A 27,512-nucleotide genomic window follows, 5' to 3' on the forward strand; every position below is an offset into this window, starting at 1 on the left:
ACACACACATTTCAGTATATAAAATTTTTAAATTTTAAAAAGAAATTCTAATACATTTTAAAGAAAAACGAGTAGTTGACATTTTAGATAGTATATTTATATATACATTTCAGTATATAAAACTTTTTAAAATTTAATATTATTAGATCATACACTTTATCATTATGTCAAAAATTACAACTTGTTAACGGAGATATAATTTTATTTCTTTATAATATGTCTGTATCCATGCTACGTGATGGGTGAACATGTGTATGTGCACCACGTGGAGGTGCAGTCGTGCAGACACACCCGTCTACGAGCGGCTTCATCGATGCTGCCCCATGGGGTACTGCCCTTAACCATTTATTAGCTGCCAAGTGGCAATTAATTTCAAACTTTTTAAATAAATAAAAATTTATAAAAACTTAACCATGGTTCAATTTTTTAAAATGATTTATTTTTAAAAAAGCATTTGACCTTCATTCATTCTTCCGCCGTCATCTCTCAAAAAATAAGAACAAGACTTCCACCACTTTGCTCCATTTTGCAACTTTCTGCACAAGATTAGGTTTTTATTTTTTATTTTTTATTCTTTATCCTTGTTAATCTAATTTTGTATGTAGGTAATTTTTTGACTTATTATTGCTTCTTGCTTTTTGCTATATTCGATGATTTAAGGACCAAATAAGGGGATTTTTTTATGCATTTCTTCATTTTATATTATATTATATTTTGCTAATTAAGTTTTAATGATTGTAATTTTTTTAAAGTAAAATACAGTAGATTAAGCTCTTGTTTATGTCCATATTTTTGTAATATGTGGTGCTTGAATACATGTATGTTTCCTTCATCTAATTTGTTTTTTTAAAAAAAAAAATTAGATCCAGTTAGTTTTTTTTTTGGAAATGGAAGATGACAAATCAAAGGCACTTGAAGAGTTGGAGGAAGACTACGGGGAAGAAACGGAAATTGATCAGATTCCAAAAATGTAACCTCGACCCCGTAATTTTTCTATGCAAGAAAATGGAGAGGTACAAATTGAAAACTTCATTGTCGATATTTTGAAGAGCAAACTAGAAGTGGGTAAGATTGTGAACACTCTTGAAGAAGCTTATTTATTATATTGTCAATATGCACATGACAAGGGATTTAGTGTAAGGAAGGGTGAACAACGATGTTTTTCCCATACTGATGAACTTCAATCAAAGGAATTCAATTACTCATGTGAAGGTTTGAAAGATGAAAAAAGATCTAGTAAAAAGATTTCAATTTATCAAAAACTACTCACTAGAACTAATTGTAAAGCGAAATTGAAGATTTCAAGAGAAAATGGGGGTCAATGGAGAGTGAGTAGATTTGTGGAAGAGCATAACCATGAGATGTTTGCACGCAATCAAACTCACTTGTTAAGATCGGCACGCAATATATCACATGCAAAAAAGTCTACTCTAGAAGCTATGGTAAATGCTGGAATATCTGTCTCTGCTGCTGTTTCTTTCATGGAAAATGAAGCATGTGGGTCAGAAAATTTGGGTTTTACTAGAAAGGATGCATATGATCATATGAGTCAACTAAAAAAACATATCAAAGTTGAGAATGGAGATGCCACTGCGCTTATTAAGTATTTTATAAATACGGCGAATAAAGAGAATTACTTTTACTGGAACGTGCAATTGGATGATGACGATAGGGTGATGAACTTTTTCTTTAGGGATTATAGAAGTGCGGTTGATTATGAAAATTTTGGTGATGTCTTGTCGATTGATACGACATATAGAACAAATAAGTATAATTTGATATGTGCTCCATTTGTTGGTATAAATCACCATATGCAGAATGTGATGTTTGGCTTGGCCTTTATGTCAGATGAAACCGAAAGTTCGTTTGAATGATTGTTTACAACATTCCTTGATTCTATGAATGGAAAGCAACCTCAAACTATTTTTTCAGATCAATGTCAAGCTATGATGAATTCCATTGAAACAGTTTTTCCACATTCACATAATCGTTTATGTCAGTGGCATATAAATCAAAATGCTCCTTCACACTTTGGGAGTTTAAATGGAAATTTAGCTTTTAAACAGTTATGGTATAAATACATGACTTATTGTGAATCTGAAGATGAATTTGAGGCCACATGGAAACATATGATTGATACATATAATTTGGATGATCATATATGGTTGAATGGGATGTACAGACTCAGGGAAAAATGTGCTACTGCCTTTAGTAGTGGAAGGTTTAGTGCGGGACTTTTGGCTACTTCGAGGAGTGAGGCCACAAATATGACTTTGAAAAAGGCATGTAACAAAATGAGTTCTTTGTATGAATTTGTGATGAATTATGCAAAAATTCAAAATAATTGGCGGAATAAGGAAAAGACAGAGGATACTCGTTGTCGTCATGGTAAGCCTGCACAGATTTTGAAAAATCATCCATTGTTGATTAATGCTGCTGAGGTTTACACGATTTCCATATACCAGTTGTTTGAAATTGAATTGGTTAATTCTTTGAATTGCAAATTTGTTGAACCACCATCTTGTTTTGGCAATGATTGGAATTGGCTTGAGGTCAAAGTAAAATCTCATGATGAAAACTAGAGGGTTAAACATGTGTTGTTCAATAAGCAGAGTCATGAAATAAAATGTAGTTGTCATAAGTTTGAGACAATGGGGATTTTGTGTAAGCATGTTTTGATGATGTTTAACTGTATGGATGTAACTGTTTTGCCGAACAGTTATATTTTGAAAAGGTGGATGAAGAATGTAAGAAATAGAGTTAAATATGATTTTGAAGAATGTTGCAGTGGTGGTGGTGGTGATCATGTATCTGAGATGGTGTTTGTCAACCAAATAATGAGATCGATGTATGATCTAAATCAACTGAGCAAACCTCATGAGGATGCGAGGAAAATATTATATAGATTGGTTGACATAGCAAAAGATGAAATCTCTAATCTTGTCCAGAATTTGAGTGTCGATGATGAGACACCGTGTGATGATATTACAAGTAATGGTTATATAGATAAAGTATGCGTACGTAACCCACTTACTGTTAAAGCAAAAAGAGTTACAAATGCAAATATCACACGACACTGGGATGCTAAGAGAAACAAAAGAAAAGAAAAGAGAAAAACTAAAATTTCAAGTAAGTTTTCATTTCATATACTTCTTATATAGTTAATCTACTTTTAAGTTTGTAATTTTCTTCTATTTGCTAGGCACAAAAGGAGCCAAAAGAAAGGGGCAAAGTTCACAAGATGCCATCAACATACAGGAAAGTAAATCTATACCATCACAACAATATTCAAATGTCTCACTATCACAATATCCGTTTGCATATCCTCAATTTCCATCTCAATTTGGGCACGATCAACATTTTTTCCAGTATTCAAATCAAATGATAACCGAGTTTTCTTTAATTTTTATTATTGAAGAAAAATGTGCATTATATCCTTTTTTTTTGTATTTGAATTGCAGAAAGACAATACAAACTTCTATTCAAATGGTATGATGAATTTATTTTCGTATCAATTTGGGAGTCATCATTCATCACAAGTAAGATATTTTTTCAAGAAAATTAAACGTTTTTACAAATTGCTTTCTCATAAAAAAAATTTATATTGTGCAGGGACATGATCGTGATAATTGAAGGAGCATGAGATTATTGATGCGCATACTATTGCCGAATATGATTGTTTTTGTGGCATTCACAATTTTTTTTGGATTTTCGATGAATGATCGGTCCACAATGAGGTAAACGAAATGAAAATCTGTTTGACAAATTAGTGGAAGATCGGAACTATTATAATTAATGTTTTATAAAATCGTTAGCAACAATTGAGCATTTTGATAGTAGACTTAGAAGATAACTATCTAAACTGCCACACCATCATCTAAACTGCCACTTGATCGACCATGAACAACCTGAATAAAAGAAAGAAAGTTAAAAAGAAGAAAGAGCACGTTATTTTCTTGTGGAAATTGAATTTTTAGAAAATTAAACATTTGTTTATAAACGCAAAAGATGTTATTCGAAGAAAATTTTGATTGTTGAACAATAATATAATCATATTTTGTGTCTATTTTCCCGATGAAATCTGTTTTCTTACCAATCAAAATCTTAAGGTTCAAAAAAACAAACCTTTCATTAAAAATTATTGAATTTGTCGTCATAATTATTTTGCCTTATTTTATTTTCTTTTTATTTATATATTAATATTAACAAAAAAAAGATTGGGAAAAAACGTGAAAATAAAGGTGGAAAAAGGAGCCTCGAATTTGAAGAGTTTTCATTTTAAAAAATTGAACCATGGTTAAGTTTTTATAAATTTTTATTTATTTAGAAAGATTGAAATTAATTGCTGACAGCTGATAAATGGTAAAGGGCAGTATCGATCAGACCTCTGGGAGCACACAGAGAATAGTTCGACGGCGACGATGGACACTCCAACAAATTTTATCCCTTCACACAAAAATTTTGGGTAACTTTCAGAAGTTTGACAACAAGAGGAGTCGGGTTTCCCCGCAAGGAAAAATCAGCATCTTTCTTTTGTTCCATGCTCTTAATTAAAAGACCCCACACCCTGTTGTCATTTTCTTTATCACCGTGACTGCTCCAACAAACAGTCTAATAATACTGCTACCTTAAAAAGAATACTAAATTACAACCCCCATTCTAACACCAAATGCCTTAAAAAAAGAAAACAAATCGACGTAAACCTTGTAATGAAACATGTCGAATTCTCCCAAATCTCATCATGCCAGAGATTTCCTTTCCACTCCACACCTCTCCCTTTCTCTTGTATGTGTACTCATTATTTTTCTTGAGTTTTCATACATTTGTATTCCACTGTATATATATTTCTTGTTCTTTTGCATGAAGCTGGTTTACTTTTTTGACCCTTTTTCTTGTTTTGTCTGGTTTGCGAAAAAGGCTGGGATTTTCAGGGATGCTGCAGCGGCTGAGGAGGTGGGGGATAGGGAGAAAAGGGGCGGCGGAGGGAGGAGGGAGGAGACGTTGGAGATTATAAGCAGGGAAAATTCCAGCCCCGGGAACGATGATTTTGAAATGGCGGAAGGGGAGCAGCAGCGGCATATTGAAGAAGACGATGAAAGCAAGGAGAAGAAGAGGAAGAAATATCACAGGCACACTCCCAGCCAAATCAGAAAAATGGAAGCGTATGTTTTTTTTAAAAAATATTATTTATTTTTATTTTTTTCTTTTTCCCTGCTAAACAAAATTGAAAAAAAAATCTACATTTTATAAATTATTATTATTTTTTTCAAAAACAGGGGGAAAAAATGAGTTGTTTACAAAGTTTGAGGTACAAGAATGGATTACCTTCTGAAATTAACCATTTTTAAGGATAAGAAAACATCAAATTTGAGGTTTTTGTTAAATTTGTAGCCATAAATCCAGGGCTACCACAAAATTTTATACTCTTTCTCCCCCCTCGAAATAAAGGAATTTTCATTTAATAAACATTTCTTCTTAGAACAAAATTAAGTTTAGTTTTAATTCAAAAATGAAGTGTACATAGTTCCTAAAAATGTTTCTACGTATGTAACTATTTATATTGCATCATATTACGTATACACGTAAGTATGTATATTATATTGTATGTATTAGCACATTTTTCTTGTGTATCGTATTATTTTATATTATACTGCATATTTTATCAAGTGATTTGTCTTAAATGGTAGAAGGTACATCACTCATGAATTATTGAATCTCAACTTGTCCGTTATTGATTGAATGAATGAATGAAGACACATTTTTGGGTGGCTAAGAGGTTGGTAGAGTAAGTCTCACGGATTTTTATTTGTGAGACGTGTCAATTCTATCAATATTCACAATAAAAAGTAATACTCTTAGCATAAAAATTAATACTTTTTCGTGGATGACCCAGATAAGATATTCGATCCACGAATTGATCCGTGAGACCGTCTCACAAAAGTTTTTGTGGAGATTGGTACGAGTTGGGTCTACTGGTATTTGAGCTCCATTTGTAACACATTACCGACTCGACTTATGATTAAAATTTAATAGATTTGATTCATTAGATCTCTCAGATAATTATATTCAGAATATTTTTGATATGTGTTTTTTTTTTAAATTTTTAACTGAACATTTATGAAGAAGATCGAGTTAAAATAAATCAAATCAATAGATTTGAATTAACGTTTTTCCTATAACAAAACCAATACGATCAAATTATTTTCATACAAGTCTTCTTCCATATCAATTATAGATAAACAAGTTGATAAATTAGTGATATTTGAATTTCATGTTAATAAATAAAAGAATTATGTAAATTTTTTAGAATGGCATATTCTAACATATTGTAATAAATGTAGAACGCAATTATAATTTTCTTTTACTCATATTTAATATTGTGTTAGAAAATATAACCTTACTAAACATGTCAAGTTTCAGTCTGGTTCTATAAGATTCGTTACCCGATCCATACGCACACAGAGTAGAAAAATCAAACTACATGAAACTAACATCTCTCTTTGACGATATTTTCAAATGTTATTTTGACAAGTTGATTTAGTTGCATGTAATAATTTGTAGTTTGTTTAAAGAATCGCCTCATCCAGATGAGAAGCAAAGGCTCCATCTAAGCAAGCATTTGGGCCTTCATCCTAGGCAAGTCAAGTTCTGGTTTCAAAACCGTAGAACCCAAATCAAGGTAATTCGTTATATCTTCTCTACTCACAGTTGTTCGAAGTGTATCATGTAACTTGTTGACTTGTTCAAGTTATGGTAAACTACTCTAATTCTGAGTAGCTTAGGAATTGAACCAGCTCAAGAGATTTCGAGTCGACTCATACGTAAAATGAGCTTGCGTCGGATAAAAGATTTTGTGTTCTAGCTTAAACATTGAAAAAATAAGTGATGTTCAGTCTGATTCGGTTTGCTTGCACCCGTAGAGGAGATCATTGAGCAGTTGGTCTCGAGTTTGGTTCCAGTGATTTGCTAAATCTTCGAGATAGAGTCGAAATATGACCAAATTGCTGGCTTGTTTATCTTATTCGGTAATCTTATGAAACTGGTATTTTCTTCTTTGAAATTTTACTTGCACATGGTTTGTTATATTTCTTGCAGGCCATACAGGAACGCCACGAGAGTTCTTTACTTAAAACAGAAATCGAAAAGATTCGACAAGAAACCAAGACATTAAGAGAAGCCGTTAAAAAGTCATGTTGTCCTAACTGTGGATTCTCTAGCTCCAACAAGGATGCTACAGCAGCAACAGGAGAAGAGCAAAAACTAAGAAATGAAAATGCTAAACTCAAAGCCGAGGTTTCTAATAAATTGGTACTTATCAAATCACAATTATAGGTTATGAAAAATTTACCTAAAGTTGTTGCAAACATGACCGTGATATGTAGGTTGAAAGGCTAAGAATTATGATCGGGAAATACTATGGCGGGACATCTCCGAATAGCTCTTCACATACTTCGGAAAATGATCAGGGAAACAGAAGCTCGTTGGAGTTCCATAAGGGTATTTTTGGCTTTGAGAAATCAAGAACTGTGGATGCTGCAAATCAGGCGATGGATGAGTTGCGAAAAATGGCTACTTATGGAGAACCATTGTGGGTTCGAAGCTATGAATCGGGGCGTGAGACGCTTAATTACGACGAGTACAGGAAACAGATTTGCCCCGAAAACTCCAGCAGCAAAATGCAGGCAAAAAAATCAGTAGAGGCATCAAGGGACAGTGGGGTTGTGTTTGTTGATCTTCCATGGCTGGTTAAGAGTTTTATGGATGCTGTAAGAATATTTATTTTGTACGTTATGTTTTATTAATACCCAAGTGATATATTTTTTAATGCCATTCTATTCATTGGCAGAATCAGTGGAAAGAATTGTTCCCAAACTTGATCTCTAAGGCAGCCACAGTGGATATTATCTGCCATGGAGAAACTAACAAAGATGGTGCAGTTCACTTGGTAAGATGAATTATCATTTTTCTTTGATTTTCTATGCCTTAATTGATATCTCAAACCGAGCCCCAAAACCCACGACATCCAACTTTTTTAAGTTCGGCTACTTTAACAACTAGACGTTTCACAAAACTTTCCATTCATATTCTATATTTGAATTTTTATAGCAGATTTTTGCAGAGATCCAAATATTAACACCAATGGTGGCTACTAGAGAAATGTATTTCATTCGATACTGCAAACAGTTGAGCGCTCACCAGTGGGCTATTACAGACGTCTCTATAGACAAAGTTGAAGATAATACAGACACCTCTGTACTGAAATGCAGAAAATGCCCATCTGGCTGCATCATTGAGGATAATTTCAACGGCCACTGTAAGGTCGTACTTGAATATCTAAAGTTTTCTTGTCTATAAATTCATGAATTCACCAGGCATTTTGATCCTCGGCTGCCAATACAGTATACACACAGAAAGATATATCCTGATTAATTGAACATTTCAAGAAAAAATTACTAACCTCTTTGATTTTCATTTTCAGGTAATTTGGGTAGAGCATTCGGAATGCCAGAAAAGCACGGTCAATTCTCTGTATCGTTCCATAGTTAACAGCGGCCAAGCGTTTAGCGCAAAGCATTGGATTTCAACGCTGCAACAGCAATGTGAGCGACAAGTGTTCTACATGGCCACAAATGTTCCCACAAAGGATTCAAGTGGGTATTAATCCTTTAGACTTCTGCACTTCTAAATATCTTCTCAAATATGTCAAATCAAGATTAAAAAGTTGTTGAACAAAACAGGTGTTACAACACTTGCTGGGAGAAAAAGCATTCTTAAATTGGCACAAAGAATGACAGCGAGTTATTGTAGAGCACTCAGCACATCTAGCTATAACTCATGGAATAAGATAGCTAGTAAAACAGGAGAAGATATTTGGGTAGCCTCCAGGAAGAATGTTAACGATCCTGGAGAGCCTAATGGTGTAATCTTATGTGCAGCTACTAGTGTATGGTTACCTGTGGCTCACCATGTGTTATTCGACTACTTGAGAGACGAAAATCAGAGGAAAGAGGTCTGTTAAACATGCTCCTCCCTAATATACAACACCCTACCTTGTTATGTCAATGGATAAAATCCTATTTATAGACTTTAATACCATATTTTCTGTCAGGGAGCAATAATTGCTCCCTCGATCCTCTGGCACACGGCACTTCTATATGGTAACAACAATCAAAGTGTGTCGCTTGGTCTGCTGCACAATTCAAAAGATTTGAGTTATATGGTGGACAGACATTAGATACACTTTTGATATTGTGCAGCAAGCCCTTTTCCCTACATTTTCACTCACTTTCTTGTATGAAATTGCAGTGGGATATCATGTTTAATGGAAACTCAGTTCAATCAGTTGCAAACATAGCTAAAGGGCAGGACCGAGGAAATGCCGTAACAGTCCTGGTAAGTTCTACCCTACCAACACGAAGCAAATCTTACCAAAATCTTTAAGCGTCGATTTTCAAATTCCTTCAGTTCTTTTTAACCGGAATACAGGCAAAGAAAGATCATGAACTCAACATGTGGGTACTTCAAGATAGCGGCACAAATGCATATGAATCAACAATAATTTATGCCCCTGTGGACATCAATGGCATGCAATCAGTAATGACAGGATGTGACTCAAGCAACATAGCTATTTTACCTTCTGGTTTTTCAATTATTGCTGATGGGGTTGAATCTAGGCCTTCGGTAATCACTTTTATGCCAGAGGAGAAGTGCACAGAAGGTGGATCGTTACTAACAATTGCCTTTCAAATCCTATTAAGAAACTCTCCCACAGCGAAACTTTCGGCAGAATCTGTAGAATCAGTTAACACCCTGATATCTTGCACATTGCAGAACATAAAAAGAAGTCTGCAGTGTGACGATTAACAACATTTTCTAACATTATCGTTTAGGTATAGGTTCAAAGACTTGATTTGTGTTTAAAGCATTCTTTCTTTCTTTTTTTCCCTAAAAAAATTGTAGTAGTAGGAAGATAGGTGAAGAATCAGTTTTTTCTTAGCCGTGGGCAAAGAAAATGTAAAAATATTATTTTGATAACATTGTTACATTTGTATTTGTTGGCCATGGATTGGAATATAGCAAGAATATGTTTAAACCTTGGAAAGCTTGATGACGAATCCAGAGTGTCTCAGCAACGTATAAGCCTAAGACGCATACATTCACTAAAAGCACCTCCCCCTTTATGATCGATTAACAAGAAACAGGACAAGGCTTAAAAGTTTCATAAGAGAAAAATGATCAGAGAAAAAATTATAATAAATCTCAGTTATCTTAATCGCTATCATGTAATGAGATCTTGACAAATACCGCAACTCATATGAAGTTGTAGTGCTGTGGCTTCTAGCATTAACAACAAGAATTACATTTGTCTGTATGGAACCAAGGAACGTTGAATATTTCAAACACGAATACCGTTCATGTTCTATCTCATGGTTGAGTTAGAATCGACCATCATAACAAACTATCAGACTATCGAGCTCAGACTTGAGCTCCGGTGCTCGAGCTAAGGCAGCTATCTTCCAATATAATAACATAGACTATCGAGTCTGTGCTCGAGCTAAGGCAGCTCATGCTCGTCTACTATTCGAACATAGAAAACATATACCGACGAATTTCACAGCCAAGATGCAATGAAGAAATCCAGTTGTCCTAAATTCGGTAATTTTGCACCTGAATAGAATGGTATGCTCAGATTAAGTTGTATGCCACATTCAGATTCCACAAATATCCCCAAATCAAGATTCTGCCTTTACGCAGTGAAATCACACACGCTAATGAACCATAAACAGTAACCACGTATGTGGCCATGAATCATATGAAACAAAATTATATCCCATCACAATTGACATGACAAATCAATTCAAAATACCAAAACAAAAAAACAAACAGTTTTACTTCGTTCAACTCTCAGACTCTAATGGAATCACCAGTTCCTGCGGCGCTTCGGCGCCATCCTTGGAGCCAGACCGGCCAGGTACAGGGACGGCCCAAAACGTCTTGGTCTTGCTAATGGGGCGGCTTTTTTCCAGTTGAACTAAGTCCCCAACTTGGAACTGGTTCAACGGGTCATGGGCCTGGAATGTCTTCTTCTTCCTCACCCGGCGCTTGTACTTTGGGTGTGGGGCTAAACGCAAAACCTCCACGGCCACAGTCCTGTCGCTGGCGTTGCACACGACTTTCCCTTGCATCGTTCTCATGGCTCTGATTAGAGGCAGCGTGGCGGCGGACGGCTGAACGGAGGGCAGCGAGCTGGGCTTTCTGCCGAGTTGGGTGGTCGCAGCGCCGGCCCCATGGAGGAACGGAGTGGCAAGGGTGAGGGATTTGATTTGGAGAACCGGTGGAGAGATCAGAGACATTTGTATTGAAGTGAGTTTTCGGATAGGAAGAGGATGCAAGTTTGTATATTGTACAGCGGGCACGTTGCAGTTTTTTATGCCATTGTTTTTATTAAAAAAAAATTCATTTAATATAAGTTTGAGGAAATATGACATTCTAATTAATTAAACATTAATTAAACTTCAACTGTTATAAAAATTGTGAAATGAATTTTTTACGAAAAAGTATGAAATGATAATTTTTTAAAGTCCAAAAATTGAGTAATCAAACGGTGGAATGAATTTGTTTTGAGTATTTATAAATTTAACCAAAAAAACCCAGTATTTAATTTAAATTTTTTAACCACCAATGGATTAATAACACCAAACAATGCTACTTCAAGGGTCAATGTTGATACTAAAAATTATTTGAATATTTTGGCCACTGATCCTCCCTTGCTATCACATTTATTTCATTTGTAAATTTCATTTGTAAGTGATTTTTTTTTTTTAGAGTTTCTCGATTTTTAAAATTTTAGAGGGTTTAAATGTTATAGTGATATACTTATCCAACTATGATCCCACGTGGCATGATCTCACGAGGCTAAGATAAATTGTTGTCCACGTGGCAGGCCGAGAAAATCAACCAACTCCAAACACTAATTCAGGGGATCAAGAATCTGAGGAAATTTTAGGAGCTTAAAGAAAACTATACTAATTGAGAAATGGCATCCATCGCAACCTTTGTCGCGGTCGGCCCACCCCACCGCGGCCAATGGCCTCGCCGGAAGCTCTCTCGGCAATCTCGTTTTAAATTCAACAGGTTAATTTTCAATCTTCCAAATTTATTGCATTTGTCATGATATAAAAATGTCTGTAATTGAATGATCTAATAATACATAATTATTGTTATTCTCTTAATAGTGTAAGAGATTGTAATTGAAGCAATATTAAAGTATAAAAGTGTCAAACCAACTCTCACAACTTTTGGGTTGTATCATTTGATTTCAAGATGCATCTATATCAATTATTTACTAAAAGTTGCATTGTTAATGGATGTATAATTCATGGAAAGACACATTCATTAATGGAAAGACACATTCATTCATGAAATGAAACAACTCGGGATCAAGAATCTGAGGAAATTTTAGGAGCTTAAAGAAAACTATACTGATTGAGAAATGACATAACTTTGGAGGATTTGCAAAAGCATTTGAGGATCGAAGAGGAGACTAGATCTCGTGACTCTAAGGGAAATATCCATGAATCCTCTAAATTTAATGTTGCTGAAGCAAGTAAGTTCGAAAAGAATTTCAAGATAAACAATGGTAAAAATTTCAGAAGTCGGGAAATGGCCAGAAAAAGTTCTTTGGAAAATGTTTTAATTGTGGAAAGAAAGGTCATAGACAAAGTGACTGCAGGTAGAAGAAAAGAGGTCAATGTCAATAAAGACAATGTTGTTGAAAATCAACATGAATATATTTGTAATATGATTTCGGAAATAGAAATTGACATGATTACCGAAACCAACATGGGTGCAACAAAGTCCAATGATTGGTGGATTGATTCAGGTGCTACCATTCATGTTTGCAATGAGAAGAAATTATTCTCACCATAGAAAATTGAAAAGCAAGAGCAAACATTTCTCATGGGGAATAATAATGCAGCAGTGGTTGCTGGAAAAAGGAACAGTGCAAATTGAATTTTCATCTGGAAAGAAAATGACTTTAAAGAACGTCTATCATATTCCTGACATTAGAAAAAATCTTGTATCTGCTAGCCTCATGTGTAAGCATGGATTGAAGGTTGTACTTGAGGGCAATACATGTATCGTATCTAAGAATGGGTCTTTTGTAGGAAAATGTTACCTATGTTATGGAATGTATAGTATCAATGATATTAATTAAACTATGAATTCTGTTTATCTCGTTGACTCTTTTGATATTTGGCATGCTCGTTTAGCACACTTAAATTTTAGATCTTGAAAATATATGTCTAAACATGGTTTAATTAATTGTAAAGATACAAAATTTGATAAGTGTGAAATTTGTATACAAGCAAAAATGACTAAGAAACCATTTCCAAAGGCTGGACGAAACACTACAAATATTAAATGTCATTCATACTGATATTTGCGAATATAATGGCATTTTGACTAGAGGAGGAAAAAGATATTTTATCACTTTTTTATTGACGATTGTTCTAGGTATACCTATGTATAGTTTGATTAGAACAAAAGATGAAGCCTTTGATAAGTTTAAATTATTCAAGGTTGAAGTTGAAAATCAAAAGGACAAAAAGATTAAAATTGTTCGAAGTGATAGAGGTGGTGAATATTTTTTCAAATGAGTTTGATGCCTTTTGTGAAGAGCATGATATTATTCACCAAAAGAGAGCACCATATTCTCCTTAACAAAATGGTTTGGCCGAAGGAAAAAATAGAATTTATACGGATATGATTAATTCCATGCTTCTTAATGCTAACTTGCCAAATAACTACATGTACGGGGTTGTTTGGCCTTTTATCAAAGTTAGGTGCAAGAGGAATTAAAAGTGTATTTGTGAGATATGTTGAAAATTCCGAAGCATATAGATTGCTGAATCTTGATTCTAATGTAATTGTGGAATCGAGGGATGTTGAATTTATAAAAAATAAATTCAGCTTTCATTTTACCGATGGCTTGGAATTTATTAATCATCAACTATATGAAAATATTCATGGTACATCTATTCACAATAGAAGGAAAGAGTCTATGAAATCTGTCGAACCAAGGAGAAGTCAATGTGAAAGGAGATAAAAGAATCTAGGGTCAGAATTTATTTCATCTCAATCTTTAATTTTTTTGGATGAAATAGATAGAAATAGTGTACTTAATAAACTTCCTTTATTTTTTAATATCGAAGAAGATCCAAAGACATTTACTGAAGCCATGTCATCAAGAGATGCCTCCTTTTGGATAGAGGCAATAAATGATGAAATGGATTCAATAATGTCTGACCAAACTTGGATTTTGGTTGACCTTCTTTTGGGATCTAAACCAATAAGCAATAAATGGGTATTTAGGAGAAAGTACAATTCTGACGGGTCTATACAAACCTTGAAGGCTAGATTAGTAGCTAAGGGTTTTAAATAAATACATGATATAGACTATTTTGATACGTATGCTCATGTAGCTAGACTAACATTCATAAGAGTGTTGTTTGCCATAGCTTATATTTATAAGTTGCATATACACCAAATGGATGTGAAGACAGCATTTCTAAATGGTAATTTAAATGAAAAAATATATATGGAGCAACCTGAAGGGTTTATATTACCTGGAAATGAAAAGAAGGTCTGCAAGTTAGTCAAGTCGCTTAATGAATTAAAACAAGCTCCAAAACAGTGGCATGAGAAGTTTGATTCCTTTATTTTATCTCATGGTTATAGACTCAATAACGCCGATAAATGTATATATTCAAATTTTACAAGTGATTTTGGTGTTATTTTATGTTTATATGTTGATGACTTGCTTATCTTTGGGACTAATATGCAAGGGGTAAAAGATACTAAGAAGTATCTGATTTCACATTTCAAGATGAAAAATCTTGGTGAGGTAGATAATATCTTAGGTATAAAAGCGATAAATATTAGTGGGGTTACTCGTTATGTCAATCTCATCATGTTGAGAAGATGTTTCTTAAATTCAATCATTTAAAATTTAAAGAAGCTAATACCTCGTACGATACTAGTATGAAATTACCAGAGAATTCAGGTCGAGCAGTAGCACAACTAGAATATGCTAGTGTGATTGGTAGCTTGATGTACGCTACACATTGTACAAGGCCAGACATAGCATTTGCAGTATGCAAAATGTCAAAATTCACGAGTAACCCAAGTGTTGATCATTGGAATGCAATTGAGAGAATACTTGATTATCTTAAAAGAACTATAAATATGAGTTTGCATTATAATGATTATCCTACGGTACTAAAAGGATACTTGGATGTCAGTTGGATAACTAATGTTGGCGAAAATAAATCCACAACTGGCTGGATTTTTACAATTGCAGGAGGTGCGGTATCTTGAGCTTCCAAGAAACTAACATGTATAACTCACTCAACAATGGAAAGTGAGTTTATGGCACTAGCTGCTGCAAGAAAAGAAGCAGAATGGCTGAGAAATCTGTTATATGATATTGAGTTGTGGCCACAACCGATGTCATCGATTTCTTTATATTGTGATAGTGAAGCTACATTGTCTAGAGCTTATAACAAAGTCTATAACGGAAAGTCTAGACATATTAGCTTGAGACATGAATATGTGAAACAATTGATAACAAATGGTGTTATCAATGTGGTTTATGTTAGGACCAATAAAAATCTAGCAGATCTCTTAACAAAGAGTCTTTCGAGAGACTTAGTCAAGGAAACATCTAGTGGAATGAGACTGAAACCTTTTGAAAGAATCACCAGTGATGGTAACCCAACCATGTAATAATTATACCGCTATTCCATAGTTAAATGGGTAAGAACAATTCATTGTTATGTGATCGATTGACACCAAGAAATTTATTAATCCCTTCTAGGATGCTTGGTGTAAATAGCTATGCGGTTGAGGTTGAGTACATGGTACTCTTAATGAAGTTCAAGTCTTAATTAACTAGAGATATAATTTGAAACTTCACCTATTGAACATAAGAAATGGTGCCGTTTCTAACAAGACTGTGGTTTAGTATTGTAAATGTTCATGAATCCAAGATCAAGCACAAGGCCATAATAGTGCTAAATGTTCTGAACATATTTGAAATCTGAGATAGTTCATATGTGATGTATTTCCGGTATTTGCTCAAGAGACGAAGTTCAAAGCACATGCTCACTATCGTCTTGCAAAATACTTTGAAGTACTTCACTAATTGAATGTTAAAATCGAGAGATACCTTCTTGTATGTGTGAACTTATCAGAAGTAATATCGAGAAAATATTACAATCTAGTGGGGGTTTGTAAGAGATTGTAATTGAAGCAATATTAAAGCATAAAATTGTCAAACCAACTCTAACAACTTTTGGGTTGTATCATTGTGTCTCTCGATTGTATCATTTGATTCAAAAATGCATCTATATCAATTATTTACTAAAAGTTGCATTGTTAATGGATGCATAATTCATGGAAAGACATTCATGGAAAGACACATTGATTCATGAAATTACACAACTCTCCATTGCAATTCTTGTCTATCTATAAATATATGTTCTTCAATACAATATGATTGCTACATTATTGTATTGAAGGGTTTGTTGTATTTTGGGGGTAATTTGCTGTCAAAACTCATTAGCAAACTTTGAGAAGTGAGAGCAAATAAAACCTTAAAGGAAAGTATTCATAATACGCCTCAAACCCGAGTTTTTCCCTAAACTTCTTTTTATTCTCTATTGCAGATTGTTTTCTTCATGTTGACCAACAAATAGTGGTTGCAAAGTATGTGACAAAAGTGTGTACTTTCGATTTGGATGATATATTGGCAACACCACAGGCCAACGGGACTTGTATGGATCCGACGCACCTTCGCCATAGAACTCCCTTCAGGTATTAATATAGAATATACTTCTTCTTTCCCATATCCCATATATTGGGGTCATACATGTTTTCACGCTCTTTAAGAAAGTTAATGAAAAAAAAGTTGGAAAAGTGAAAATTTTTATTATTTAATAAATATTTTAATATAATAAATATATATATATATTGAGACGGAAGGATTATCATAATTAAAACAACAAACGGGAATTTTTATGCTAAACTTCATAAATGCAGAGCAAATTCTTCGAGACATTTGTTGCTCCATTCACAAAGAGAGGCTTATTGCTCAAGTTCTTGACACTGAGAGGTGGCTCTACGCAATGGCGGAACCAGAAATATAGCTCTACTTGAGTTAAAATTTTAAACCCTAGAAATTGATCTATCCGGGCTAATATCATATTAATCGAAAATTATAAAAAATTTAAGTATAAATTTTTTTAAAAACAATTGGGTCACCCGGACTTTGTCTTACCATGTGGCTCTGCCACAGGCTATATGCTTGCTTTTGTGAGCTACCAAGCTACCGGGGACGTTCTACCGATCGTTAAAGGTCCTCAACTTCCTCCCAAACCCGGGCTCCGTGGCAGAATCGAAGTCCTAGCTCCGCATCTGTGCTTATTTCTTTCACATTTTATCGTGCTTGATGTATTGTGTTAAAAATATTTCGTTAGCATAAGGACTATCGAGTTATTTAACCCTGTTATTCATTGTTGAATCATTCGACTAGTAAAATAGCAGAAATGTTCTGAGTACAATTGACTCGGAACTACTACAATACGGGGAAGTCATTTTAATTATGGGAAATCCCGTATATATCTAAAAGGCATCCCTGTTTCAATAGAAGCTAGATACATACATGTATAACTCTGATAAGTAACTCTAAGATATGACCATTTGGTATGTACATCCAGGCTTAGGTTCTTGCTAAATTTTCTGCGATGGAATTGTGCTAGTGTCGTGCACGTGGGCTCCTTGAACCGCCTAGATTCTCTAGCCGTTCTATGTAGGAGACTTTCTTGTTTGTGTTTATCGGTTTGCAGAGGTTGTCTGAATCAGCATCTCTGGGAATCCTATCGGTAGAATCTTTTCTCGTTTCTGTCTCTCCTTGATCCATATTCCACCCCATGAAATCCGACAGTGTCATTGACGATGGTGCTTCCGACGAATTCAACTTCTCTAATTCTTCCTGAGCATTAGGGAATTTCTCTTGGACTGAGTGATCTTTTAAAGGGCACCTTTCGAGTTCTGCGTCAGGGTTTCTTGCGAGAGAGTCGGCATGCATTACATCGTCTATTCTTGATATCACTGTGAAGGCTAGGCTCTCTATGATTCTCGAATAGCTTTCCAAGATTGCATGCCCCACATCCTGAGACATCAAAAAGGTTCGAGTTTAGCCTAAAAATTGAGGATACGATCCCAGCATATAAAAAAATATCTCTTATTCTCCAGTAAATTGAAATTGTGTACTCTGTTGAATTGGATCTTGCTGATGTCTAAACCAGATTGAGGAGTCCCGGGAAATCGATGCTTCAAGATCAGAAGAATAGTCTTCGCTCTATCTTCGAAAAGCTCCCTCTTCTCCATGCTCACAGCTGAACCCCAAGAAGATTTGCTGTCTTTAGCATTCATCTTCCTTTTCCATATCACTACCGATGCCTCAATCTTATTTTTAAGGTCAAGAATCTTGTGTTCTGAGGACAAGTCTAGAGTTGAGAGAAGGCTATTGGGATCAAAGTGTTCGTCTGTGATGCTTTTGTATATCGAGTCTCCAAGGCTCGCTCTCCCATTCTGTGGTAATAAAGTCGACAATAGACTGTCAGAGCTCGGAAATGAAAACAATTCTAGAACATGGGATCAATACTCTATCGAGTTCATTGTACCTTAGGGAGAGACTCGATGTAACTTTCAGGAATCTCCATTTCAGATAAGACCTGAGCATTGATAGCCATAGCTGCTTTGAGCACTTGGTTCACAGAATCCTTCTGAAACTGCAGCCATTTCCTTGTAACTTCGGACAATCCGTTTGGTGGAACTTTAGGCGTTGGAATCCACCATTTATCTTCTTGTCTAGCTTTATCAGAATCATCATCGTTCTTTGATGTGTAGTAGAACTCATTTTGATCTTTGAAGTTCTCCAGACAATCCTTTTGGCCAAAGATCGGAAAACACATGAGCATTGTCGAATGAAATGAACCCTTTTGACTTTAACCAAAAACCAAGAATTAAAAAAAAATGACATGTTTCCCTTACAAGGAGCATTGCGTCTAGTTTTCGTAACGCCGGAATGTTCATGTGGAGATCAGTTCTCTGATTCGTCACCATTATCTAACGAAGTACACGAACTCTTGTTAAATATCGATCAAACACGAGCTTTATTAATCTGAAGGAGGAGTAGAGAAGTCGTACCTCCATGTTGGTTCCATCTTTGGATTTTTGGTTTGAAGGGACAAATTCAACAATGTGGTCTGTGACAGATAACAGCCAATCAATCTCTTTTCTCCATCTTGCTTTGGTCTCCACTGCCATTGGCTCTAATCTTTTTTGTTCTCCAAAAGCAGAAGCTGCATTAATAGAGGGCAAAAAAGATGAAATTTTAACATCTGAAATCGCTAAACAAACATAACGTTGAAGCTCAAAGAATCCGATGTTCTTCAAGTCTTCAAATTCTTTTTCTCAAAATATGATAACAGAACAAAGTAAAGAAAAACCTAAATTTAAGCATCATGCAAAATGCTTTATATGATGTATTTTTTGGTTATATATAATGAAAAAGCTGATCTACCTGCAAGATTTGTGATAGCATTTGACAGAGCCAGAGCAGATGAAACACCTTTTCCCCCACCAGACATATCCTCTCCCAGAAGCAACTTTGTAAATTTCTCCTTCATAAGTTCCATATCTAAAAATCATACATTTAAAAAAGGCTTAAAAAAAGCAAAATGAAATGAAAATAACTCAAGAAAATGAAAGATCATTTCTTCACCGGTTTCTTGCCTGAATGTTGCCTGTCTCTAGCATTAGAATTGGCTGCACTTCCATCCATGGACAATCTGGACGTGATATTCTCGGTCCTATTAAGAGCACATCCGATCTTAAGCTGTTGATCCAAAGGCTGATGATCGTTCAAAGGAATGGAAGCATGACTTCTTGATGTCACCCTGTCCTGATCAACGGGTGATAATGAATTATCGCTTTCGAGGATTGAACTCCGGGTCTTTCTCCCCTCATTTTCGTGCATTCCCTTGAAATATCCTAGCCTGAATTTGTAAATTTCTCGTTCTTCTTCCAGGGCTCGAACCATTTTAAAACTTTCGAAATGATTCGAGACTAGATACAAGGTATTATACAATGGAAATGGGAGAAAAACTCATATGAGACGAATGGAGAGGGAAAGATATTGACAAGATTATTATTTTTCTCTCCCTTTCCAAGGATTTCTTCAATGGAAAGAGAAGGAAGATGATTTGTTTTGCAGTTGCAGATGAGAGAAAATGAAAACTTAGAGACTATGTTATGTGTCTGGTTTATAATTAATCTTTCATTACAGTTATTATTCGCCTTGGTTTGTAAACAAAATATGGAATCTTGGAGGAACGTGAGGTGCATGATGTCAGAGAATGAAATAGAGAGAAATTTGTATGGCTGTTAATCATTTTAAATTTAATACAATTTATACTTATGTTTGTATTTTAAATGTTCTTTGAGTTGATCGAGTAGATATTATATTTGTATTTCAACGTGATTTACTCGATTAAGATATAAATTAAAATTTTAAAAAATCAAATAAATAAATTGATGGTATTAAAGATTAAAGAATTTTGGTCAAAGGAGCTGCGCAGATTCCTTGTAACGATTTTGGCCAAATAGGCGAGTTGAGACGCATCGCAGCCGTCCATCTGTCGCACTCGCGCTCCCATTCTCATTCTCTATATATAAACAAAGATAAATTTCTCACCTCTGTTTCTCCACCACTCGAAGCCAACCTCACCTTCCGTTGACGCCGTGTTCATTAAATGGAGGGGATCGGAGTTCTGTTAATTTGTCCAGCGAACAATTACTTGGAGCAAGAGCTGGACAGGCGTTTCAATCTCTTCCGGTACTGGACTCAGCCTCGGCCACGCGATTTCCTGGCTCAGAACTCCGATTCCATCCGCGCGGTTGTCGGGAACGCCTCCGCCGGTGCCGACGCGGATCTGATTGACGCGTTGCCGAAGCTGGAGATAGTTTCGAGTTTCAGCGTGGGATTGGATAAGATTGATCTGAACAAGTGCAGGGAGAAGGGGATTAGGGTTACCAACACTCCTGATGTGCTGACGGATGACGTGGCCGATCTGGCGATCGGATTGATGCTGGCGGTCTTGAGGAGAATTTGTGAGTGTGATAAACATGTGAGGGCTGGAGGCTGGAAATTTGGTGACTTCAAGTTGACTACTAGGGTATGCTGGTTTACCTTTTTAGTTTGAATTTTTGATATGGGGAATCTCTGATATCGATTTTATGGTGATTTAGTGACAATTGAGACAATGGTTCACTGAGTTTTTTGAACTCGTGAGAGGGTAAAGGTTGTCTCTCTCTCTCTCTCTCTCTCTCTCTCTTCCTTTAGATTAGAAATATTGCGCATCGTATAGCTTATTCAAAGCACAGATAGAGCACTTTTTAATGGTAAATGCTGTTGATATCATTGTTGGATGATCTTCATGTAATCTTGAAGATTTTATGATTAATGACCAAGTTTCAATCTTTCGTATTTTATATTATCAGTGTATCATCAAAGGTGGATTGAATGGCGTAGACCAATGGGAGCTTCCCCATTGCCAATCTTAATTTCTTATAATTTTCGCATGCATTAGGTTACTTACTGCCGACTGGAATTTATCTTTTAAATCCAGGGCTGGGTAGGGGAGCAAGAAACACCTAGAAGAGATGGCCCTATATATTCTTTCCATTTTTCTTCCATCTCCTTCCAGCTAACCATGATCCATCATCAGTGTATTCAAACTTGCGTTTTCATTGTGGAGCCCAACTCATTCCCATGGTAGCTCCATCTATTTGGAGGTGCTTCCCCTCAACCTCCAGAATTAGCTCATACTTATAGACCTGGTAGGCTGCAGACTGGCATACGAATGTCAAGACGTTCCATCATTTATTTTGCCTTCCCTGTTTTTCATGTTTAGAGAACTATCCTGCTCTCCCATTCCCATTTCAGTGTATTTATGTAGAAGAATGCTAATGCCTTCTTGTGGTGAACAATTTCAAATTTTCCATTCCTTGGTCCCTGACTGTTACGTTGTCTAGCAATGTCTTCAAATTTCTTTGTTAGTGGAGCTGGTGCAAAGAATGATAAATATCGCTTTTCTAATTATATACAGCAAATTTCTTTGTTAGGTTTGCTGTATATAATTAGAAAAGCGATATTTATCATTCTTTGCACCAGCTCCACTGGACCAGAGACCTGGACGGGTAAAGACAATAGGTGGGGTGCACCATTTTGAGAGGGGTAATATGTGCTTAAATTTTTGTTAAATACTCATCTTTTGGTATTTGAAGTCGAATTTATGTTTGGTGCTCCAGGACACGAGTACGATGTGCGAAGTATTGTTCTTGAATTATTTTGTATCGTCTCCTTTACTCTTTTTATTCCCCCTTTTTTCCTTCTTGTAGTTCAGTGGCAAGAGAGTGGGCATTATAGGATTGGGCAGAATCGGGTTGGCAATTGCCAAGAGAGCGGAGGCCTTTGATTGCCCCATTAGTTATTACTCAAGATCCAAGAAACCAAATGAAGACTACAAATACTATTCTACTGTTGTTGACTTGGCTTCAAACTGTGACATCCTAGTCGTGGCATGTGCACTGACTTCCGAAACGATTCATGTTGTCAATCGAGAAGTGATGAATGCATTAGGCCCTAAGGGAGTTCTCATCAATATTGCAAGAGGCCCACATGTTGATGAAGCTGAATTGGTCTCAGCTCTTGTGGAGGGCCGTCTGGGTGGTGCTGGACTTGATGTATTCGAAAAGGAACCCCACGTTCCGGAAGAGCTCTTTGGCCTGAAAAATGTCGTCCTTTTGCCTCATGTAGGGAGTGCCACAGTGGAAACACGGAAGGCCATGGCTGACCTTGTTCTTGGGAATTTGGAAGCTCATTTCGCCAAGAAGCGGCTGTTGACTCAGGTCGTTTGACAATGTTTGTACGGTATGAAAACTGTGAATACATCGAATACTGGATATCTCTGCATTTGAAATTTGCTCCTGAATTTTGCCAACTATTTCATATGAAGGGAAGAATTTCCTAAATTTTCCGTGTTGCTGAGCTTATTTACTTGGCTAAATCATAATGCATATTGACGATCGCAATTCCACATGCATACGTAAATAAATGATACATGAATTTTAAAATATTTTCCAATTAATTCTAAGATTATTTGCACTAAATTTATATCTATATCTCAAGGCATCTAAACTTTTAACCTTTCAGTAACATTTTTCAATGTAACCTATTGTACCATGCTATTTTAGTAAACAGATCATGTTTTAACATATATGGAGACAAGATTAGTAATATTCTTCTATATATAGAAGCTCCAAAATGATTTAAGTAAGCTTCGAGAGTGATCTTCCGGAGGCTTTGTTTCTTGGAATGGCACGGCGTTTCTCGACAACTCTTGAGCACATTAATTGCGGTGACTCTATCTCGTCTTGTTCCATTACCAGAATTCTTGCATCAGCTTACAAAAATGACTTTGTTTCGTGACTTTCAAATCTCGTCTATGTATTCAGTCACTGATTATGTGTTAATATATGATTTATAACACAAGAAACTTGTATACCCACCATTTACAAAATTAGAAAGTGAACAGAAGAACCTCAGCAATCACCCCATCTTTTTCCGATACATATCTTACATCTTTAGCAAGAAGGCCTTGAAGAGGCACCTTTGAAGATGAGGAAATTGAGGGTTTCTACTGTAAAATATATGAAACTCCCTTTTGTGTGTGTGAAAAAACAGCCAAAGTTGGATCCCACCACGCACTGCCATCCATTCCCGTATCTTTTATCAAACTCCTGCACCCCCAATGCAAATTATATTGATTAGTTTCGCCACGAGTCATTTAATACATAGGGACGGTCATTTTCAGGTTGGTTGAGTCTAAATAACCAAATATCCCGTTTCGGCACCAACTTTTTACTCCAAAGAGACTAAACATATAATACATAAAAGGGCTTCTTGAAAACTCGGATAAGGTTAGTTAATGGCAAGAAAACTAACAAGAAAAAACAGAATTTGCCACCTTCTTGATATGGGCAGCGAGGGATTCGCAGTCCAAAACATCATAAAGATCCAAAGCTCGGGAAGCAGAAGCCATGGCTTGAATCTGCATCTTCAATGGCATATCTGTGTCCTCTATCAAAGCTTTTCCTTCCAACATCTTTGAATTTATTCGATTAAACCGACAAAATCCCTCTTTCTTTTTTTTTTTTTTTTTTTTTTTTTTTTTTTTTTTTTTTTTATATATATATATGCTAAATATGAAAGCTTGAGGTACTCGAAAGGAGAATTTGGTTCTGTTTTCTGCCAAGAAAAGGATAGATATTAGAATGCTTACACGTTAATGTACGTCGAGTCCTCCATGTGTTGAGGAGTTATTTGGTGCCTTCTTAGCCTTTGCCACTTATATATATATACACACACAAGTGATCAAATTCCGTAGTTTTAATAATTATTATTATTATTTTCACCCAAAAAAATATACTAATTATTAAAATATTAAATTTCTTGGGTTGTACTAATCACGAATCTGAGATAAGGATGGATTATCTCAACTTCAAATATCATTATTTGATTATAACATTTTATATTTTATTTCAATAATATCCAAATATTAACTTAACTCCAACAATAATTGTTAAGAAAAGTTTATCGTAGAAGCAAACATCACATGCATATAAGTTACTAATATATATTATTATTATTATTATTATAATTAAGGTTGATATCAGATATGCCACTAATGGACTTAAAAATATAAATAATTTTAAAGTCCCAATTCAATGATGAAATAGATTTTCTTGATATTTAAAGAGAAAAAGGTCCAAACTTTTTAATTATGAGTAGGTCTCTTGTGATTTGGTCTCACGAATCTTTATCTGTGAGACGGGTTAACCTTACCGATATTCACAATAAAAAGTAATACTTTTTCATTGATGACCCAAATAAGATATTTGTCTCACAAAATACGACTCGTGCGACCGTATCACACAAGTTTTTGCCTTATTTCAAAAGATTTTTGTTATCCAATTTTATTTTTTTTTAAAAAATAAAACTAAATACACCTAAAACTTCCTATTCATTCAATTTATAAATTTTCAGTGTGGGGCGCCTATAAATAAAATATTCTCTTGTTTGGAATCAAACGAGAAAAATATTTTTGATTCACTTTTGGACTTCCCTGTAGGGCAACGGCGTCCATATTTCTATTTTATGAGGATAAACTCTGTTTAGGATAAAGCTGGTGAGGCCTAAAATCATTCAACCATATGTTTGCCTGAATTTTAATTGTCGTTTTCTTGCCAAAATGTTACAAAAAGCTAACTAAAATTCCTTGATCCAAACAAAGGGGAACAGATCGACCAAAAATGATATTTACATTTTAAAACATTACATTTAGATTATAATAAAAATAAACACACAAAACTAATACAGCTCGAGTAAATCGTATTAAACAAACTCACTTAAGAAAAAATTAGTAAAAAGAATCATGATTATTGGTCAAAAATTCGTTTATTTCATCAACTCGAATACCTGGTTATTTTTATTATTTGAAATTGTATTAGAATATCAGCTTTTGTTATTTGAGTGATTAATTAACCCATCAGATTCTTTTCTTAAAGAAAAATAAGGATCTTTTTTGACAACTCGTCAGTTGTCTTCTTCTTGATGGTGACAATAATGTTTAGCGCGTTAAATTCAAAATAAATAAATAAATAAATAAATTCAGATATTTTGAGAACATTTCTATTAGTTCTGTACTTGAAAATGTATTCATCGCGAGATACTTTGTTCTCGGTGGTCTCACTCACTTTCTCCCGGTAAGTGGCTTAAGTTCAAGCTCTCTCCATCCCGTTTAGGATTTATTTAAAAAAAAAATGTATTCATCAAAATTTATTATATGGGACGAAAACGACTCAACTATTTTAAAAGGTTATTCATGAATTTGAATATTCCTAAAAAAAACAATTAATGAATTTGAATATGAGTATCTACAATCTAAATAAAGTCATATTAAAATTTTCCGAATAACTTAGTTTTCTTTAATGAAAATTAAATTTTCGGAAATGAATTTACGATTATAATTAGTTTCAACTGATTACTTTACTAATTTTAAATTACAATTTATTTGTTTGACTATAAAAACTACATAGACTTTGATTCAATATAATAAAAACTAGAACTAAATTCAAATAGTTGATCTAACTTAGACATTATGGACACTTAAATTTAATGAAATTATAAATTATTTTATTTTATAAATATTTATTTATTTTATGTGACACTGAATACTTTTTTATATGCACTCTATACTCATTATCTCCTCTTTTTATCAATTTTTTTTTTCATATTTTAGAAACTTTTCAAACTACAAGTTTTAAAGTATTAGATTAAAAAATTATAAAACCAAGGTAGAATGACCAAGAAGGCATGAGAGCACTGCACACGAAACCTAACATAAGCGACATAAAACCTACCATAATCCCACTGCAGTTGCTATCCAACATGTACTTTGGCCGAATATGAATATATTCGATATTGAAATAGACGATCGAAACATATTGTTTGAACTGTTGTACAATTTAAAATATTAGAAGCTATAACTTTTGGTAAGACGACAAACACTCGATCCTACAGTTAGTATCAGAGCTGATAATATAGTAGTCAGACTTCTAAGCCCCAGCTGAAAGTCATCTCAAGCTATTCTATAGCTCTGAACTGATGATACATGTTTTAACATAATATGAGCGGTCAAATATCCTTTAAATATTATTTAATCAATTTATTTAACTTTGACTAAATCAAAATTAATTTTCAAATTTACTTTTCCATGTATATTTATTTAACACCTTTTTGATGTAAGAATAATAATTTTTTGAATTTTCAAATTCCTTCCACGAACATGCTGATATGTGGCCTGATATGTTTGTCCCTTCACGACCATATGCATGTTCATTATATTTCATTGATTCATATTATTGTATCCATATCCATTTCCTTGTTATCCTTAGCACTTATTCTCTTGGCGCTCACAATTATCAATCTCAAGTTTGAAAATGTCTTCATTCACCAGCAACGCTCTTCAAGAAGACTTTTATATTGCCAATCTGTTGCAGGACGAGGGAATGCTTTCCATGTTCCGACACTCAAATCTTATTGTCTGAAAGGCTTTCTACATTTATGAAGAATGACTTTCTCAATTATTTGCCTTTGCCACCATTGAACATCAATATGTGGCATGCACTGTTGGTGGATAAAACATTTCTCTTGATCAAAAGTATTTTGTTGAGACCTTCATGTTGTCATGTGAAGGAATCACTGAGTTCAACAAACTGCCTCCAGTAAATTTAGAAGAGATGAGCTCAAATTTTCTCAA

The 27,512-nt window shown here is 34.7% G+C and overlaps 6 protein-coding genes, 1 long non-coding RNA gene and 1 pseudogene across 13 annotated transcripts; 5 read left to right on the forward strand and 3 right to left on the reverse strand.

Moving 5' to 3' along the window:
- Positions 1 to 995: 995 nt before the first annotated feature.
- LOC140991811 (protein FAR1-RELATED SEQUENCE 5-like) lies at positions 996 to 2,582 on the forward strand. The gene is made up of 2 exons (XM_073461979.1): positions 996 to 1,860; positions 1,969 to 2,582. Exons 1-2 carry the CDS (start codon positions 996 to 998, stop codon positions 2,580 to 2,582), a joined length of 1,479 nt encoding a protein of 492 aa, XP_073318080.1.
- Positions 2,583 to 4,580: 1,998 nt separating this feature from the next.
- LOC140991619 (homeobox-leucine zipper protein GLABRA 2-like) lies at positions 4,581 to 10,053 on the forward strand. Of its 6 annotated transcripts, none has more exons than XM_073461698.1 (11): positions 4,583 to 4,785; positions 4,918 to 5,162; positions 6,562 to 6,679; positions 7,096 to 7,308; positions 7,383 to 7,766; positions 7,847 to 7,945; positions 8,107 to 8,319; positions 8,480 to 8,651; positions 8,739 to 9,010; positions 9,307 to 9,393; positions 9,487 to 10,053. In XM_073461698.1, exons 1-11 carry the CDS (start codon positions 4,717 to 4,719, stop codon positions 9,862 to 9,864), a joined length of 2,250 nt encoding a protein of 749 aa, XP_073317799.1. In that variant the 5' UTR covers positions 4,583 to 4,716; the 3' UTR covers positions 9,865 to 10,053. The 6 variants fall into 6 exon arrangements, with proteins under 6 accessions (XP_073317795.1, XP_073317799.1, XP_073317797.1 ...); XM_073461699.1 differs by having other exon boundaries at positions 4,604 to 4,785; positions 7,096 to 7,293; positions 8,110 to 8,319; XM_073461694.1 differs by having other exon boundaries at positions 4,581 to 5,162.
- A 720-nt stretch (positions 10,054 to 10,773) lies between these two features.
- LOC140991620 (small ribosomal subunit protein uS17c-like) lies at positions 10,774 to 11,419 on the reverse strand. The gene has a single exon (XM_073461700.1). It carries the CDS (start codon positions 11,352 to 11,354, stop codon positions 10,899 to 10,901), a length of 456 nt encoding a protein of 151 aa, XP_073317801.1. The 5' UTR covers positions 11,355 to 11,419; the 3' UTR covers positions 10,774 to 10,898.
- A 618-nt stretch (positions 11,420 to 12,037) lies between these two features.
- Positions 12,038 to 17,896, forward strand: LOC140991813 (photosystem I reaction center subunit VI, chloroplastic-like; annotated as a pseudogene).
- Positions 17,625 to 20,411, reverse strand: LOC140991061 (rop guanine nucleotide exchange factor 12). 2 transcript variants are annotated; one of them, XM_073460968.1, is made up of 7 exons: positions 19,864 to 20,411; positions 19,652 to 19,768; positions 19,276 to 19,430; positions 19,120 to 19,194; positions 18,750 to 19,013; positions 18,337 to 18,657; positions 17,625 to 18,235 (listed from the first exon to the last, which is right to left on the reverse strand). In XM_073460968.1, the coding sequence occupies exons 1-7, from the start codon at positions 20,168 to 20,170 to the stop codon at positions 17,819 to 17,821; spliced, it is 1,656 nt and encodes a 551-aa protein (XP_073317069.1). In that variant the 5' UTR covers positions 20,171 to 20,411; the 3' UTR covers positions 17,625 to 17,818. The 2 variants fall into 2 exon arrangements, with proteins under 2 accessions (XP_073317069.1, XP_073317070.1); XM_073460969.1 differs by having other exon boundaries at positions 19,853 to 20,039.
- Positions 20,412 to 20,754: 343 nt separating this feature from the next.
- On the forward strand, positions 20,755 to 23,163 carry LOC140991468 (hydroxyphenylpyruvate reductase). The gene is made up of 2 exons (XM_073461431.1): positions 20,755 to 21,305; positions 22,531 to 23,163. The coding sequence occupies exons 1-2, from the start codon at positions 20,883 to 20,885 to the stop codon at positions 23,047 to 23,049; spliced, it is 942 nt and encodes a 313-aa protein (XP_073317532.1). The 5' UTR covers positions 20,755 to 20,882; the 3' UTR covers positions 23,050 to 23,163.
- Positions 21,373 to 22,524, forward strand: LOC140991470 (uncharacterized). Its single transcript, XR_012177917.1, has 3 exons — positions 21,373 to 21,431; positions 21,473 to 22,188; positions 22,255 to 22,524. It is a non-coding gene; the product is annotated as an uncharacterized lncRNA (long non-coding RNA).
- On the reverse strand, positions 23,131 to 24,340 carry LOC140991469 (dynein light chain 1, cytoplasmic-like). The gene is made up of 2 exons (XM_073461432.1): positions 24,159 to 24,340; positions 23,131 to 23,931 (listed from the first exon to the last, which is right to left on the reverse strand). Exons 1-2 carry the CDS (start codon positions 24,294 to 24,296, stop codon positions 23,776 to 23,778), a joined length of 294 nt encoding a protein of 97 aa, XP_073317533.1. The 5' UTR covers positions 24,297 to 24,340; the 3' UTR covers positions 23,131 to 23,775.
- Between the last annotated feature and the right edge of the window lie 3,172 nt (positions 24,341 to 27,512).

Source organism: Primulina huaijiensis, chromosome 13, assembly GCF_012295235.1.
Source record: "Primulina huaijiensis isolate GDHJ02 chromosome 13, ASM1229523v2, whole genome shotgun sequence".
Taxonomy (NCBI): domain Eukaryota; kingdom Viridiplantae; phylum Streptophyta; class Magnoliopsida; order Lamiales; family Gesneriaceae; genus Primulina; species Primulina huaijiensis.

Excerpts from the sequence above, each read along its gene's own strand:
- LOC140991811 (XM_073461979.1), top strand. The coding sequence starts at position 996 with ATGCAAGAAAATGGAGAGGTACAAATTGAAAACTTCATTGTCGATATT. Across the intron at positions 1,861-1,968 it reads TATGTCAGATGAAACCGAAA|TTTTTCCACATTCACATAAT; the intron begins GTTCGTTTGAAT and ends CCATTGAAACAG.
- LOC140991619 (XM_073461694.1), top strand. The coding sequence starts at position 4,717 with ATGTCGAATTCTCCCAAATCTCATCATGCCAGAGATTTCCTTTCCACT. Across the intron at positions 6,680-7,095 it reads ACCGTAGAACCCAAATCAAG|GCCATACAGGAACGCCACGA; the intron begins GTAATTCGTTAT and ends TATTTCTTGCAG. Across the intron at positions 8,320-8,479 it reads ATTTCAACGGCCACTGTAAG|GTAATTTGGGTAGAGCATTC; the intron begins GTCGTACTTGAA and ends TTTCATTTTCAG.
- LOC140991620 (XM_073461700.1), bottom strand. The coding sequence starts at position 11,354 with ATGTCTCTGATCTCTCCACCGGTTCTCCAAATCAAATCCCTCACCCTT.
- LOC140991061 (XM_073460968.1), bottom strand. The coding sequence starts at position 20,170 with ATGGTTCGAGCCCTGGAAGAAGAACGAGAAATTTACAAATTCAGGCTA. Across the intron at positions 19,769-19,863 it reads TAGAGACAGGCAACATTCAG|ATATGGAACTTATGAAGGAG; the intron begins GCAAGAAACCGG and ends TATGATTTTTAG. Across the intron at positions 18,658-18,749 it reads ACATCGAGTCTCTCCCTAAG|AATGGGAGAGCGAGCCTTGG; the intron begins GTACAATGAACT and ends TTATTACCACAG.
- LOC140991468 (XM_073461431.1), top strand. The coding sequence starts at position 20,883 with ATGGAGGGGATCGGAGTTCTGTTAATTTGTCCAGCGAACAATTACTTG. Across the intron at positions 21,306-22,530 it reads ACTTCAAGTTGACTACTAGG|TTCAGTGGCAAGAGAGTGGG; the intron begins GTATGCTGGTTT and ends TCCTTCTTGTAG.
- LOC140991469 (XM_073461432.1), bottom strand. The coding sequence starts at position 24,296 with ATGTTGGAAGGAAAAGCTTTGATAGAGGACACAGATATGCCATTGAAG. Across the intron at positions 23,932-24,158 it reads TCGCTGCCCATATCAAGAAG|GAGTTTGATAAAAGATACGG; the intron begins GTGGCAAATTCT and ends TTGGGGGTGCAG.